Genomic DNA, 15178 nt, shown 5'->3' on the forward strand with positions numbered 1-15178 from the left:
GGTCTGGACAGCATTCAGGTGGGAAGAGACCACTGGTCACCAAGGGGATGTGAAGCAGGGGGTGACCCAGGGCAGCCATGAGATCTCCTCTAAAGAACACTGTGGTCCCAGCAGTACAAAGGGACTGAGTGACATTATTACTCTTCCCTGTTTTAAGGACAGAGGTGTGGAAGGGATTCCTGAGAGTCACAGAAAACGTGGCTCACAGGTTTCATTTTGCCATCTAGGAGTGACTTTGGCCGCACTGGTGGCAATTCCCCGGACCTTTGATGAGCCCCCTGGCATCCTCCCAGTGAGTCCTCCCAGGCCCAGTCTCAGAGGCAGACAGCTGCTCTGACTGCTCTCCCTGGACCTGAGGATCACATAGGGTTTTGAAATTCTTTTTGTTGCCGCACTGGGCATTGAGCCCAGGGCCTTGCACATGCTAGGCAAGTGCTCTACCGCGGAGCTCACCCAGCCCTGAGGGTGACAGGTTTAGAGAGCATTTGCTACCTGAGTCTTGGTGAGGTGAATCCTCATAGCCCTGAAGTCAGCACGTTTCTCTACCAGCTGCGTTTGCAGGGTTAAGATCTTAGCTTGAGTTTTGATTTCCCTTATTTCTTCACTTCTCTCTCTCTCTCTCTTTTGGTACCAGGGGTTGAACCAAGGGGTGCTTTACCACTGAGCCACATCCCCAGCCCTTTTTAAAATACTTCATTACAGACAGAGTCTCACTGAGTTGCTCAGAGCCTCACTAAATGGCTAAGGTTGGCTTCAAACATGTCATCCTCCAGCCTCAGCCTCCAGAGTTGCTGGGATTACAGGCATGCACAACTGCCCCCCAGCTCTGCACTATTCTTAATCAGAGAACATGTGGGGCTATGTTTACTAGTTATGAATTGAGTTGCCCTCCAGAGAAAAGGAAAAGTAACAAAGCACTGCTGTGTGGGCAAATCATTAATGACCCCAGGACAGGGTCAGCTTTCTCGCAAGGAAACCCCACTGCGAAAAAGGAGCCCCTTGGCCAACGCAGTGGTGCACTCCTGGAATCCCTGCACCTCAGGAGGCTGAGGCAGGAGGATCAAAAATTTCAAAATCAGCCTTAGCAATGGCAAGGCACTAAGCAAATCAGTGAGACCCTGACCCTAAATCAAATTCAAAATTGGGCTGGGGATGGGGTTCAGTGGTCAAGCATCCCTGAGATCAATCACCGGTACCACCCCCCACCCCCCACCCCCCATGAAATAAAAGAGCCTCTGCTAAGGACTTCCATGTTGGCTGAGGCAGCTGCCTGCAGTGGGTGTCCTGCAGAATGCAGTCAATCTCCCCAGGCCTGGGCTGTGGGTAGGGGTTGGCCCGGAGACCAGGGGTTAGCCCCCAGCTAATGATCACTTGGTATTGTGGTTTGGATTTCAAATGTCCCCATTGCCCATGTGCTAAAGGCTTGGTCACCAGTCTGTGGCCCTTGGGACATAATGGAAACTTTAGTAGGTGGGGCCTCCTGGAAGGAATGAGATCATTAGGGGTGTGACCTTGAGGGGGATATTGGGACCCAGCCCAGTCCTACCCACCCTCTTCCCAGTTACCCAGAGATGATCAGCCTCCTCTGTCATGTGCTTCAGCTGCCAGGATGTCCTACTGTGCTGCCACAGGCCCAAAGCAACAGGGCTAAGGTGCCATGGACTGAGACCTATGCAGCCATGAGCCAAAAGAAACCCTGTTTCCTTTTAAGGGGATTCTCTCAGATGCTTTGTCACAGCAACAGAAAGCTGACAGCACCCTTGGTCTGTGACCCCACTTTATAGATGGGGATGCTGAGGGCCCAGAGGAAGCCGACCAGCCCCAGGTCACATGGTCCCGTAAAAACAATTATTATCCATTCATTCACTGACTACATGGCAGGAGTTGGACTCCAGATCTCAGTGTTTGAAAAAGTTGTGTTTCCTTCCTGCCCCTTAGTCCCTCGCTCTCTTTTTTGTATGAATCCAAGAAGGACCTTCAGGAGATTGCAATGCCACCCAGTCATCGTAGCCAGCTTTGTACTTGAACATGAAGTTCATAGGATGTTTCTGCTTCACATTGTGTTAGTCACTAGTCATCAGAGAGCTCTGTGCTTTCACCTACAGAGTGCCACCCCACTTCCCTGCTGCAAGGACTCTTCCTGCCAGGTCACCTGCTGGATGGAGGGCACTGCCCAGTGCCCTAGATCTCTCCTGAATGTCCTGTGACCAACCCACTGCAGGCCAGGCAGACATCCACAGAAAAAAAACAGCGAGAGGGTCTGGCGCCCCCTGCAGAAAGCACCCCCGTCCAGGTACTGTTATATAGATGCCCACAGAACATTCCTCAAACCTGCAGCAGCTTGGACTGCATCCAAATGCAACCACAGGCCGAGCACAGTGCCACCCACCTGTGCTAGAGTGACTCCGGAGGTTGAGGCAGGAGGATTGTGGGTTTGAGGCCAGGTTTAGCAACTTATTGAGGCACTGTCTTAAGATAAAGAATTAAAAGGGCTGAGGATGTAGCTCAGTGGCAGAGCCCCTGGTCCAATCCCCAGTACCAAGAGGAGGTGGAGATACCAGAGATGGGAACTTCTGAGTTGGGTCAATGGTAACTCCAAGTCCAATGAGACTGAATGCACAGGGGAAGCTTTAACCCGCAAAAGAAAAGGAGGCAGAGAGCTTCAGCTCCAGGTAAAGGACTAGGAATTGAACCCGGGTGCCTTACCACTGAGCACACCCCAATCCTTTTTATTCTTGTTTTGAGAAGGGGTCTTGCTACGTTGCTGAGGGTCTCACTAAATCACCAAGGTTGACCTCAAGTGATCCTCCTGCCTCAGCCTCCTGAGACTCTCTGGGATTACAGGCATGCACCACCATGCCCAGCAGGAAAGGAACTTTTATCAGTGCAGCCACACGGGAAAGGCAGGGGACCCACATCTTAGCCTGTCTTCAGGGGGTGACAATGACTTGGAGCTTTTATAGAGAGGGGAATGAGGGCAAGGGCTTGGGCTTTGCACAGCTGCCAAAGCAGGTGGTCCTGACCAGTTGAGGTCTGTCCATCTTCCCAGGATTGGCCAGGTGGTGCCTTGTCAGGAGAGCTGTGTCACCTGCTTTGGCTCTCAGATGCACATCAATCAGACCTTGTTCCTGGGACATGAAACAGACTGCATGGGGGCGGGGGTCTGGATTCTGAATTAAGAGCAACTTCCTTCTGCTGAAAATAGAGACAGGCTGCAACTCCACGCCCACCTCAGGAGCCAGAAAAGCTAAGATGGGTCCCGCCCTTCCTCAGGCCTGAACACAGGCCATAGGCCTAGGCATTTTCTGTGTTTTTCCCATTTTTGCTTTTCTTCAGGCCAAGGAAATTCACGTATGTAGATCACTTGGGTTTTGTTTCTATAAACTGTAACCACTTCTGTGGGTCAAGGGCTTCTTCCAAGCCTTCTGGCTGCTTCTCCCCAGTTTGATCAAAGTTCTTTATTTTTTCCTTTTTCTTTCTTTCTTTATTTCTTTTTTTTCTTTTCTTTTTTTTTTTTTTTTTTGCCTGTTCCTTGTGCTGGTGGGCACTGATGCAGCCAGCAGGGTCCAGTAACAAATCCAAGGTGACTCAGGCAAAGGGGATGGATGGGCCATATATTGAGGCAGAGATACTGCCCTTCTAATTCTGCCTTTAGCATCCATTGGATGTCTGCGGGTAGACGTGGAGGGCTGGAGTCCTCCTTACAAACTCCCCAAGACTCAAGTCAGAAAACACTGAAAGCCCTGTCGCCCTCAGGGACAGGGCCCCAGACAGTTCCTCAGTGCCTCCCAAAGGCTGCCAAAAGAGAAGTGACTTGAGGCCCGACTCCAGGAGGATCATCAAGGGGCGGGACAGGGGGACTTCAGGTAAAAAGCCGCAGCCAGCTCGCCCTAGGACCCCAGCCCTCACCAGCCCCACCGCGTTCCTGGACAGAAGGTTTCCTCGAGCATCCTCACTGGGTGTCCCTGCAGCAGGGCCCCAAGATTGTTCTGGAAAGGGATCTGTCAGGTGGGAGCGACAGAATCTCATGAAATTTTAAGTACAACAGAATGCCAAATGACTACTCATTCCAGTGAAGACATGCTGCAAATAAGACTTAGAACACGTGCTGCAAACAAGACTTAGAAAAGTGTCCTCAGAGAAGATTCTGTCATTCTGCATTTGCTTCTGAAAGTTGAAGCACACAGTTCTAATGAGCCCAGGAAGAGGTTGATACCCAGTTGAGTTGGCATATGATGTGCCAGAGCTCAGGACTTCAGGGCTGCTGTCAGGTGGTTCCCGGACTCTTCTGGTCCTCACCTTCACTCAGTGTCTTTTTGTTGGTGATGTCATTCAGCAATGGATTACTGACCCAGAGATTGTTCAGTATTGCTCAGTAGGATCAAAACACTGTCACCAGTTGTAGGTAGCCAACTCCAGGTGAGAAACTTGATAGATGTTAATGCTCATGGCTTCACACCAGCAACCTGCCCCTCAGTGATCATGCTCTCTAAAACATACACCATGCTAAATTGTGTGGAAGCATTCTAGGTCTAGCCAAACCACACGATCTTTCAAAAACAGCCCAATAACATTTAGAGGATTCACTCTCCAAAGCAAGCTTGCCAATGCCTGAGCGCCCACACACTCGATTGGCGCCAACCTCACCTCCTTTTAGAATGCACACATCCACCAAGATACCACTGCCTGTGGTGGTTGAGCGGCCTCTCCAATGGATGAGGTGGATGTGAATGTAACACGTGAATGAATTAGCATTTACCATCAACTGGAAGAAAAAAATCCATTTTCTAAGATATGATGACGGAGCTGCTCTGTGATCTAGACCATCACCCTCTCCTGCATCCTCTCTCTTTTCCTCTGCCTTGATGGACCTCCAACTGAGCCCAGAAAGATGTGTCCTTTCTAGTCAGAAGCCCTGTCATGGCTTCCATTTCCAGGCCCTGATTCCTGGTTAACTGCAGCCAGAGCTCGCTTTCAAGGTAGTTTCTTCAGATCCCTTTCCTACCCTAACCACAGTGTGGGCTCTGGCCCCACCCTTACTCTCTACACCACCATTCCACATTAGGGTCTTCCTGTCCCTCTCTGTGACCCAGGACTGCCCATGACCGACCCCACCCAAGAACAAGCTGTTGAACCAGGTGCCATCAAATGGATGAAATGACCAGAGATGGCTAACTTGAAGATTTCACAGAATAGTCCATGAGACAAGGAATATCCTGAACCAGTGAAATGACATAAGAGGAAGTCAATGAATTCTAACCTCAAGGGCAAATCCTACAGTACACTGGCTCTCAAATTCAGCTACACACTGGAGCCACCTGGGAGCTGTGCATAGTACTGACCGCTGGACCACCCACTGGCCCTGGGCTGATGGAATGGCTCTGGGCTAAGATGGGACACTGGGGTTTGTAAATTACCAGTTGAGTATAATATAAAGCAAACTTTGAGAACATTGCTTTTTTCCCCACATGAAGAACTGTGTGCATACAGATGCAGAAGTACACAAATCTGCAGCATAAACCTCCTTGAGGGCCATAGATTAAATGCACTGCAGTCACCAGCATCCTGGCTAGGAACACCACCAGCCTCCTATTTCCACCTTCCAGGTGATTGCAGCCCCGCCATCCAAGCATGGAGGAGTCCTCCCTGCTGAGAAATTTCAGTGTGCAGAATGGAGAGCCCTCTCTCCTGGGAGTCCCTGCTTTGACAATAAGTGCACTGGAGAAGTTGAAATCAAGTGGGAGGCACATGGGCAGGCTTTCTGGATGAGGCCCTATTGAAAGAAGAATGGGATCTGAGGAGTGGACCAGAGAGAGGAAAGATGGAAAGTACAGCAAGTACATTCAGAGCCGAGGTCAGGCCCAAAATACAATGTTGGCTGACAAGAGAGCCCTTGCACCAGGATCAACAATTTTGAGAAGGCAATGAGGACTGCCTGAAAAGATCAATTCCAAAACATTCCATGGAAACTCACTCATCACACCTTTCTGAAAACACTGGAAATGTAGGTTTCATGCAAGGAACTCTGGGTGACAGATGGCAAAGTTTGCCAAATGCAAACATGCCTACCAGCTCTGAGAAGCCATTCTCATTCACACTGCTTCAACCAGGGAAAATCCCCATGTGCTCACTGAGAACAAGTTAGCTTGTGCCACTTGAAGCTGCTTCAACAAACAGCTTCACTTCTGCACTTCTAAGCTGTTCTCCTCAAGAACTTTCAGAGCACAGTTCAGGCCTGAAACACAAAGGGTGCCAGAAAGAGATCTCTTGAATCTAGCATCACCAACGTGCAGTGAAAAAGAGGACCAGCTGAAAAGATCAGTTCTCCAAAGTCTCACTGACATCCATTTGTCACACTCATTTACAACATTCACTTGAAGTGCAGGTGCCCACATGAGTGAACTGTTTTTTTTTTTTTTTTATCAATGGCACAGAGGCTTCAATGTGTAAGCATGCCTGTCACCTGTAAGAAGCAGTTTTGAATTCTTTTAGGTCAACAGGAAAAAAAAATAGCATGTGCTCACTTACAACAAAGTTAATCAACAAAGCAAATTGAAACTGCTTGCAGCAAACAGCTTCCATTCTCCCATTCCCCAGCTATTTCCAGCAATCGCATCCAGAGTCCAATTCCAGCTCAATATAAAATGTGTGCTCCCAAGGAAGCCTGTATAATTGACATCACCCAACTTGGGGAGGCAAGGGGAATGCTGAGAAGATCAGTTCTTCAAAACTCCTACTTTTTCAGAAAACTCATTGAAAGGCAGGGTACCCACTTGCAGCCATCAGTGGTTGACAGATGGCACAGAGGCTTCAATGTGAAACCGTGAATGCCAATCATTACAAGTGCTTCTGACACACTCTAGTGCAACCTGGGACACCCCAAAGTGCTCAACGAGAACACACTTTGTTCCTGCAAGTGGAAGCAGCTTGCATGAACTGTTTCAATCAGGAAATTCCAAGCTCTTCTCAGCAATCACATTCAGAGCACAGTTTTGGCCCAATAGAAAAAGGGTCCTAGCAAGAGGGTCCCACACCTACGATCACCTTCATAAGGTAGCTTCCCATCTTCTGTGTGGAAGTGGGTTTCTCCTTGGCCCTTATGCTGTGGAGGAGACCACTAGGAGCTAAGCTTCATGCAGGACCATCTGACCTGGACTTTTTGCAAGCCCTATGAAGCCCTCACACAAGCTCAAATGCTACAGGACTCTGCAGACCAGTCCATGCAACAGTAGACATTCATTCATTGTCTAGAGTCTACAGGTTCCTAAATGCACGGCATTCATTGTCATCAAATGCACAATTTTGATCAAAAACCATCACCAGTAGATCAGGTAACAAATCATCACAGTAGATCAGGTAACAAAAACATATATATTTTAAAATAATAATATATTAATGGAAACAACAAATACAGGATAGAGTAACAACTGTGTTACTAAACAAGGTCAAGGACAATGGCAAACTATAGATTCAAACTTTGAAGCCAATAGTAATCAATGTAAATATTCCTGGGCTGCCTCAGCCCCGCCCAGGCACACAGCAGCAGAATGGTTTTGCAAGCATCCTCAGGAGGGCTGGAGCCTTCTTTGCAGGACGAGAGGGAGGTTGAGGCTGGATCCACTCATCATTCTTTTGGGAGAGGCTCCTTTTCCTCAGCACGAAGTTGGGTTTTGTGTGAGGGTTCTTTGCGTAAAATACGTTGGCCTGCGCTGGAATCCTCAGCTCTGGGGAGAGAGGGGTGTACAAAATAAGGTGGCTCGGGAGGTGCTCCCTGGGACACCCCAACATCTGAGAGCCTGTGCCAGAAACTAACTGAGCCACACACCTGAGAGCTCTCCAATTCAGCACCAATACCAACAAGACAGCCTCCACAGTCCTCCCTGAGGAAGAACTAGGCAGAGCACTTCAACACACCTAATGTCTGTTCCTACCAAAGGCTTTGGACTCCAAAACATCCCAGGTCCTCTTGCGTCTGCCAAAGCACACCACTAGGGTTTGCATCTGAAATCTCCCACAAAAGTGCCGAAGATTCAGACCCCACATGAGCCATCTTCACAGGTGGGTTTGGAAGGAAGCATTGGATGGTGAGTGCTCTGATGTCAACATGAAATTCTCATTCAAGATGAATACACTACTGGGAGGTGGGAGGGACTGGAAGAAAGGTTGAGCATGCTTGGAGGAAGACCTAAACAGGAGTGCACCCTGGGCAACAGTACCTTGTCCCTGTTGGCTCCACTGAATCCTCATTCTCCAAGTAGAGGTCCTCCTTCTCCTCTCCGTCTTTCTCTCTCTCCCCCTCTCCCAGCCTTGTTCTCTCTCTCCCAGTCTATGCCTTTGTGGCAAGGGCTGAGGAGCTGTCCACTGCCACACACTAGAGCTTTATGGACAGCCTCAGTGCACAACCAAAGAGAAAGTTGTGAAACCCAGAGAAAAGGCCTAGGATTCTCAAGTATGGCCACAGTGAGGACAGGCTGACCAGCACGGATACCACATTAGAGCCACGCTTCTGCATTGGTGGAGCCTGCTTCCATGTGAACCAGGCTTCTGAGAATGGAGGCCACATTCCAAATGCTGCCCTGCTGAGAACAATGATTCCAAAGACCAGCAAAGGGACTGCTTCCCTCCGACATGGTGTATGGCCCAGTGGTGCCATGACCCCGAGTGGGGGAATACAACAGCCAGCTTCTCCTTCCTCTGAACACCTCTTTCCTGTCGCCCTCCTCTAACCTAGAGCCTGTTCTCCATCCCTTCTGGGTTGGATGTGGGGATCTCTGCTATGAATTTCTTAGGCTACCAAGGCCCCAGACAGACTTCCTCTTCCATAGACTCTACTAACCTAACAGAAGGTTAAGATAGGAGACAAGTGATCCTAGAACTCATTGGGATGGTGGTCTTCAGCGTCCATAGGCTGGGATAATGGCTGCTGAGGTGTTTGGCTCACAAAAGCCAACCAACCAACCAATGAAAAAGCGCTGACATTATTATCAGATGAGCTCTGTGGCTACGTGCTCAGGAAGCCCTCATCTGACTCTAGTTAGGGATCATAACCTGGCTATTGGGATCACTCCTTGGCTAGTGGACTCAGGTGCGGAAGACCATGGAATTTATGCAAAAACAGATGATTCAAGCTGTCCCCCAGGCTGTGTTTTCTTCCCAATTTCATCCTGTTACTGCTTGCTAGAATCTTGGCAATGCTCTGCCCAGGCAGTGGTTTTCTTGTCACACAGAAGGCTTTCAATCCTACTGCTTCAGTCCACAAAATGCCAGTTCCATCTTTAGCCCATGCATGCCCATGTTCCTCTGAAACCACTCCTATCTCAGACCACAGAACCATACTGCTCCTGGAAAGAGGCTTTCCTCCTCACTCCTCAATGATGTCAGCTTTGCATGCGTCTTCATGTCCTGGGCAGGGCACCTGGTGGGGGAGCCGCACTAGCCACTGGGGTATACCAAAACACCTGGAGAGCTTACACCAGCAGAAGTGCAGTTGGCTTTGTGCACGAGCCCAACACACCCTGTTGGAGTGTTCTTGGGGGTCAGAGACTACTCTTTGGTGCTAAGAGTTGACCTGAGTCCACATCCTGACCCTTGCTCTCTGTCACCTGATTGTCCCACTTACTCTGACGGTGAGACATGATTTGGCCCAGCTCATATTCCTCCGGCTTCTCCTGAGTAAGCAAGTGTAGCTCGAGGGCCCTGCGGATGACGACAGGAGCCCGATCGTGGCAGGTCACCTGGAGCAGCATGGGAGACAGGCCTTCAGGAAATGGGCCTTGAAGTGACTACTCAAGGACAGTGGGCAGGGGCATTCTGGAGGCACCTCCACTCTAAATACAAGGGCAACATCCATGACCCTACTACCTGAGGCTGACCTCCTGCTCATCGCGTGGGCTCTTCACATAGGCTACTAGCCCAATCCTTGTACATAGGACTTCCTGGACCTGCCATTGCTCTTTGTGGAGCTGCACTTCTCTCCAAGTGAAAGGACCCCACTACCTGCATACAGATGCAATCTCATCCCACAAGTTGGGAGGAATGGGACAATAGCCTCCAAGATCCTAGGTCTGCCCGAGGATGCAGGCGGCATTGGGAATGGCCTAGGCACAAAACCGAGAGGCTTTGGTCTGGATTGCCAGGGCCCAAATCAGACCCAGGAACATGACCACACACAGGAGTGACAAAAGATAGCCATGAGAGCTCCTGGCCTCCAGAGGCTCAGTGCTGGCTGGGGTGTACGAGGGCACCTCATCCGGCAAGGGTGGTCATTGGGTTACCTGGACATTTAGTGTGCTTGCTCCACATCCATACTGACTCTGCAGAGAGACCCTCTCAGCTCCTTGTTCAAGGAACATGCAGAACCTCATACTGGTGTCCTGCTCCATAGAGGCCAGCATCCCATACAGGGGAACCTGCAACCTAGGTCCTGGCCTGTTCTCATCTGTCACCCATACCTGCCTCTGCCCTTCTGGACTGCATGCTGCCACCTGACACACAGACTCCCTCAGACATGGCGGTGGACAAGCTGCTGCTCTCCCTCATCTCAGCTCCAGCCCTTCACACTGACCTCTTCCTTGTTGATTCCCATCTATCCTCCTGATCATCCAGAAGCTCCAAATTCAAGAGGGCATGAGTAGTTCATGGTATTGGACCAGTGTCTGCTCCCCACCCAGGTGTAAGCACCAGGGGACACCCCTGCTCCCAGGCTTACCAAAACAGTCTTGGCCATCTTTGGACTTTGTGTTTCTAAGTGGACACGAATTAAGCAGGTGTCTCCCACCTGCTTGTGGGAAAGCGGCCTGGAGGACTTGCAGGTTGATTCTGAGAACTGTGGGGGATGGAACATCAGCAAACCCAGAAACAGAAAGCCACCCCAGCCTGTCAGTTGGCTCTATGGGCTTCTAGCACATATGTCCAGGTGCTCGGGCTTCTTATTTCCCCAGGTGGGAGTGGAATGGCAGCACAAGTACAGCTTGAATAAGGTAGGTGTTTACCTCCTTTCCCTTGACCTCGCGGCGTTTCCTCACGATGAAATAATATTTTATTTGTGGATTCATGGACAGATACATCAGTGAGTGGTCAGGGACCTTGATTTCTGCAGAGCAAAGTGGAGAGAATTGTTAGGTGGCACTCAAGGATTATACCACAAAACACCCACAACCCCTGAGAGTCTCCGCCAGGGCGAGCCTGCACCAGAATTGAGAGCCCTCCTATCCAGCTACAGTGCCACCAAAGACTTCCTTAGTGATTCTTCCCTGGAGAAGATGATGTACAGGATTCTAAACCAAAAGAGCACCTGGCAATGGAAACAGCACCTTGGGCCCAGAACTTCTCAGTGCAGGTTGGATCTGCCAAAGGGACACTGCTAGGATCTGCATCAGGATTGGCAAAGGCTCCTGTGCTTAGGCCTTTCTCCCCAGGGCAGCCATGCTCACACATGGGCATTCAGGGAAGCGTTGGATGGTGGGCGAATTCATCCCCTTGCCCTGGATGAATCCACTCATGGATGAATACGCGGAGGGGAGGTGGTATCCATCAGAGGTGTGTTGGGCATGGACATGGGAGGACTTCAGCAGGGTGGTGCCCTGGAGAACTCTATTGTTTTCTAGGATCGCTCTCCTTCCCCTTGTTTCTCATCAGGAGCTGTCTGCTTGGTACTTTTATTCTGGTTCTTGTTCTACTTCTGGCTCTTCTTTCTGTCCTGCATCTTCTTGTAGTTCTTTCTGGGTCTTTTTCCTGTTCTTACATGATTCCTTCTTGTTCTTCTTCTTGTGTATCTCCCTCCACCCTTCCTTCTGTTCACCTCCTTCTTTTTCTTCTTCTGCCTCCTGCTCTTTATCGTGTGATCCTCTCCCCACTCAGGAGTGTCTCTTTCTCCTCCTCCTCCTTCTCCTTCTTTCTCTGGCAATGGTGGGGCGTCCTGAGGAGTTCAAATCTATCACACTCTTCTGCCCAGATGCAGCCTCTGTTCAGTAGTCCAAGATGAAATCAGTTCTCAATCAATGGCCAGGAGTGAAACCAAGACCAAAGACAAGTGACTTCCTTTCTTTGTCATTGTCACAGTCAGGAAAGACTGAATAACACACACCACATTCTGGATAGGCTTCTACCTGTGGTAGTCAGCACCTCATCTGGACCAGGATTGCTAAAATAGATTCCACCTCCATAAAGCTTCCCCAATGAAAACAAGGTTTCCAAAATCTAGGAGAGGGCCAGCATCACTGCCACCCTCCTGCCATAAGGCATAGATGCCATCACACCTAGTGGGTTCCAGGCCCCCCGGAGTCCTCCCTTTTGACGTCTGTTACACACAAACCTCCCCTGGTCTGGAGCCTGCTCTCAACTGATGCTTGGGTTGAAAGTCTGTTTCTAAAATCACCTTTGTAGATTCTCGGTTTGGTAATTCCTTTTGACTGGCTTATTTTTTTACTAGGGATAAAACCAGAGGCACTTAAGCACTGAGACCATTCCCAGGCCTTTTGGCTTGGGTAAAGGGTCTCCCGAAGTTTCTGAGGCTGTTTGGAAATCCCCATCCCCTTGCACTGCCTCCCAAGTCCCTGAGATTCGCAGACACTGCCCCTTGCCCAGCTCCTTGCACCTCAGTCTTCCTCATGTGTGAGACAGAGCCAACTCAAATGAGGCGGTGTGTGAAAATGGGAAAACTCACTTACGTGCCCGACAGATGGTGGGTTCTACTGTGGACAGGCTGGGATGGTGGAGGCTAGGAGTGTCGGGCTCACAAGAAAGGAAAGAGCACTGGCATTGTGGACAGCTCAGCATTGTGGCCTCTGTTCTTCAGATGCCCTTCTTTGTTGCTGGAAGGAATAATAACCTGGCCATTCTGATATCTCCAGGAGATGGGCACCCAGGCACAGAGGACTTGGAATTGTTCCAAATAGAACCCAAACAGGCTGTCCCCTGGCCTTGACTTCCTCTTCACTGAGTCCTGTTCCCAGCTGCTGCAATCCTGACATTCTTGAGTAGGCAGGACTTCTCATATCCTGGCCATGGATTGGGACCTGTGCGGCTTCCGTCCATAGCAATGCTGATCCAATCAGGACCCAAGCTCTGCTCCTCTTCATTTGAAGGCATCCTTATCAGTGAGCCATAAACCAAACTGATGATGGATTGAGCCTCTCTCTCTGCCTTGCCCTCATCGATATTAGCTTTGCATTGCCAGACCAGGTCCAGGGGAGAACACGTTTAGGGAGGTCCAGCAGCCCCCTGGGGCCGCACTGAACACCTCCACATTGGACACGCCCATCACTGCACTTGGTTTCCTGCACCAGGCCCACCACACTCTGGCTGTTTTAGGGCCAAGGCCCACTTTCTCTTGGCTGTGAGTTATCCTGAGCCCACTGTGGATCATGTCTCCCCACTGTCTGATTGTCTGACTTACTCTCATGCAGAGACATCATTCTCAGCAGCTCAAAGTTGTCCACATCCTCATGCTGCAACAAATTTTGGTCCAAGGCCCTGCGGATGAGGCTTGTCACCCTCTCCTGACATGTCACCTAGATCAGGGTGGGACAAATGTCATCAGAGAATGGCTTTTAGAGGAGCTACCCAGAAGACTGTGGTCAAACATTCAGGAGAAAAGTTAGCTACATATACAAGGGCACAATCTTGTTATCCTGCTACCTGAGTGTGGCCTCCATATACCCCCTGGTTTCTTGCAACGTGCTACTAGAACAATCCTGGTACAAATATCTGCCTGTACCTGCCATCTCCCCTCCCCCTGGGGAGCCACATTTCACTCAGGTCAAAGGACCAAACTACCTATGCACAGACACACTCTCATCTCACTGAGATGACAGCAATGGGCCAGGGATCTGTGCACCAAGTGTGCTCTGGGATGCAGGCTGCCTTTGTGGGTGGAAGAGGCAGATGCACTGAAAATTTTGGTCCTGACTGCCACTACACAAAACAGACTCAGATACAAGTGTGTGCACTTGAGTGCTTCATGATAGCCTGGAGAGGCCCTGGGCTCTGGAAGCTCGGTGCGGGTCTGGTTCTAATGATGTACTTGACTCAGCACTGGCAGTCACTGAACATGTCTCCTCTGCAGCTGGACACCTGCAGCATTAGCGTGTCTACTGCACATCCATAGAAATTCTGCCAAGAACCCCTATAGTTCTGTATTTACTTACATGAAAAGGCTGACATTCCGAAGCTGTGGCATGACCCCCCAGGTGATCCGACCCCAAATTTCCACACCTAGTCATGCTAAGGAGGTTCTCTTCCCTGCTACCAGGAACACACCCCCTCCTACACATGTGACAAGTCACTGCCAGCTCCTCTGCTCCCACCTCACTCATTGAGAATACCAAGTTCTAGGCACTGCAGCCTGCACCCTGGACATATCTCTGCCTTCATCTGTCCACAGCAGATGCCTTCATCTGTCCGTCTGCACTTCTGGCCTGCCACACCCACAATACACAGGCCCACTCACCGCTGCAGCTGGGCATGCTGAGGCTCTCCCCCCTCAGGGCAAGCCCTTAAGACTGACCTCTCTCTTCTTAATTTCCCACCACAGCCCCAGGGTTAGCTGTGTCTCCTGCCTTCCACTGTGTGGACACCCAGGAGGCAGCCCTGCTGTCAGGCTTACCGGAATGCGCTTTGTCTCCCTCAGGCTCTGTCCCTCTAGGAGGACGTGGACAAAGCGGCTGTCTTCCACCTGCTCGCTGGAGTGAAGCGGTGAGGAGCTGCTATTGGTGACTTTTCTCATGCACCACTCATTGCTTTGGGTGGCCTGGGGCAATGGTCCTGCAGCCACCGCAGAGCTGCTGCTCACAGCTGCTGGGATCCTGGATGCCACTGCCACAGAAGGCTCCAAGAACTGTGGGGGATGACAACATCAGCAAAGCCCAGCACCTGCACCCCACCCAGCCTGGCATTGGCTCTGTGGGCATTCTACAACATCCATCCAGAACCTGAGGTTCTTGTCCCCTTGGAGGATGTGGAGTGGCACCAGGAGTAAAGACTGAAGAAGGTGGCTGTTTACCTCCTTTGGCTTGACTTTAAACAACTTGCTGGCAGCTGTTTCCCGAAGAAGAAAGTCATAATCCACTCTGCCATCCAGGGCGTAATATACGTTTCCATCTGCAGGGATCCTCAGCTCTGGAGAGGCAGGGGCAGAGGCGTGGTAGGTGACACTCAAGGAATACACTACCCAACATCC

At 50.4% G+C, this 15178-nt stretch overlaps 1 protein-coding gene across 10 annotated transcripts in view; it reads right to left on the reverse strand.

The window, feature by feature from the left end:
• Nucleotides 1-7354: 7354 nt before the first annotated feature.
• LOC144369020 (uncharacterized) overlaps nt 7355-15178 on the reverse strand; it is a 31982-nt gene continuing 24158 nt past the window's right edge. For 8 of the 10 annotated variants that reach the window (XM_078028077.1, XM_078028075.1, XM_078028074.1 and 5 more), the window contains 7 exons: nt 15002-15117; nt 14606-14836; nt 13397-13511; nt 10992-11092; nt 10709-10825; nt 9620-9734; nt 7355-7724 (listed from right to left, as the gene is read on the reverse strand). In XM_078028077.1, the coding sequence (XP_077884203.1) occupies nt 7519-7724; nt 9620-9734; nt 10709-10825; nt 10992-11092; nt 13397-13511; nt 14606-14836; nt 15002-15117 (1001 nt within the window). In that variant the 3' untranslated portion in view covers nt 7355-7518. The remainder of the gene's footprint in view (nt 7725-9619; nt 9735-10708; nt 10826-10991; nt 11093-13396; nt 13512-14605; nt 14837-15001; nt 15118-15178) is intronic. The other 2 variants (XM_078028082.1, XM_078028083.1) reach the window with 2 other exon arrangements.

Source organism: Ictidomys tridecemlineatus, chromosome 12, assembly GCF_052094955.1.
Source record: "Ictidomys tridecemlineatus isolate mIctTri1 chromosome 12, mIctTri1.hap1, whole genome shotgun sequence".
Classification (NCBI taxonomy): domain Eukaryota; kingdom Metazoa; phylum Chordata; class Mammalia; order Rodentia; family Sciuridae; genus Ictidomys; species Ictidomys tridecemlineatus.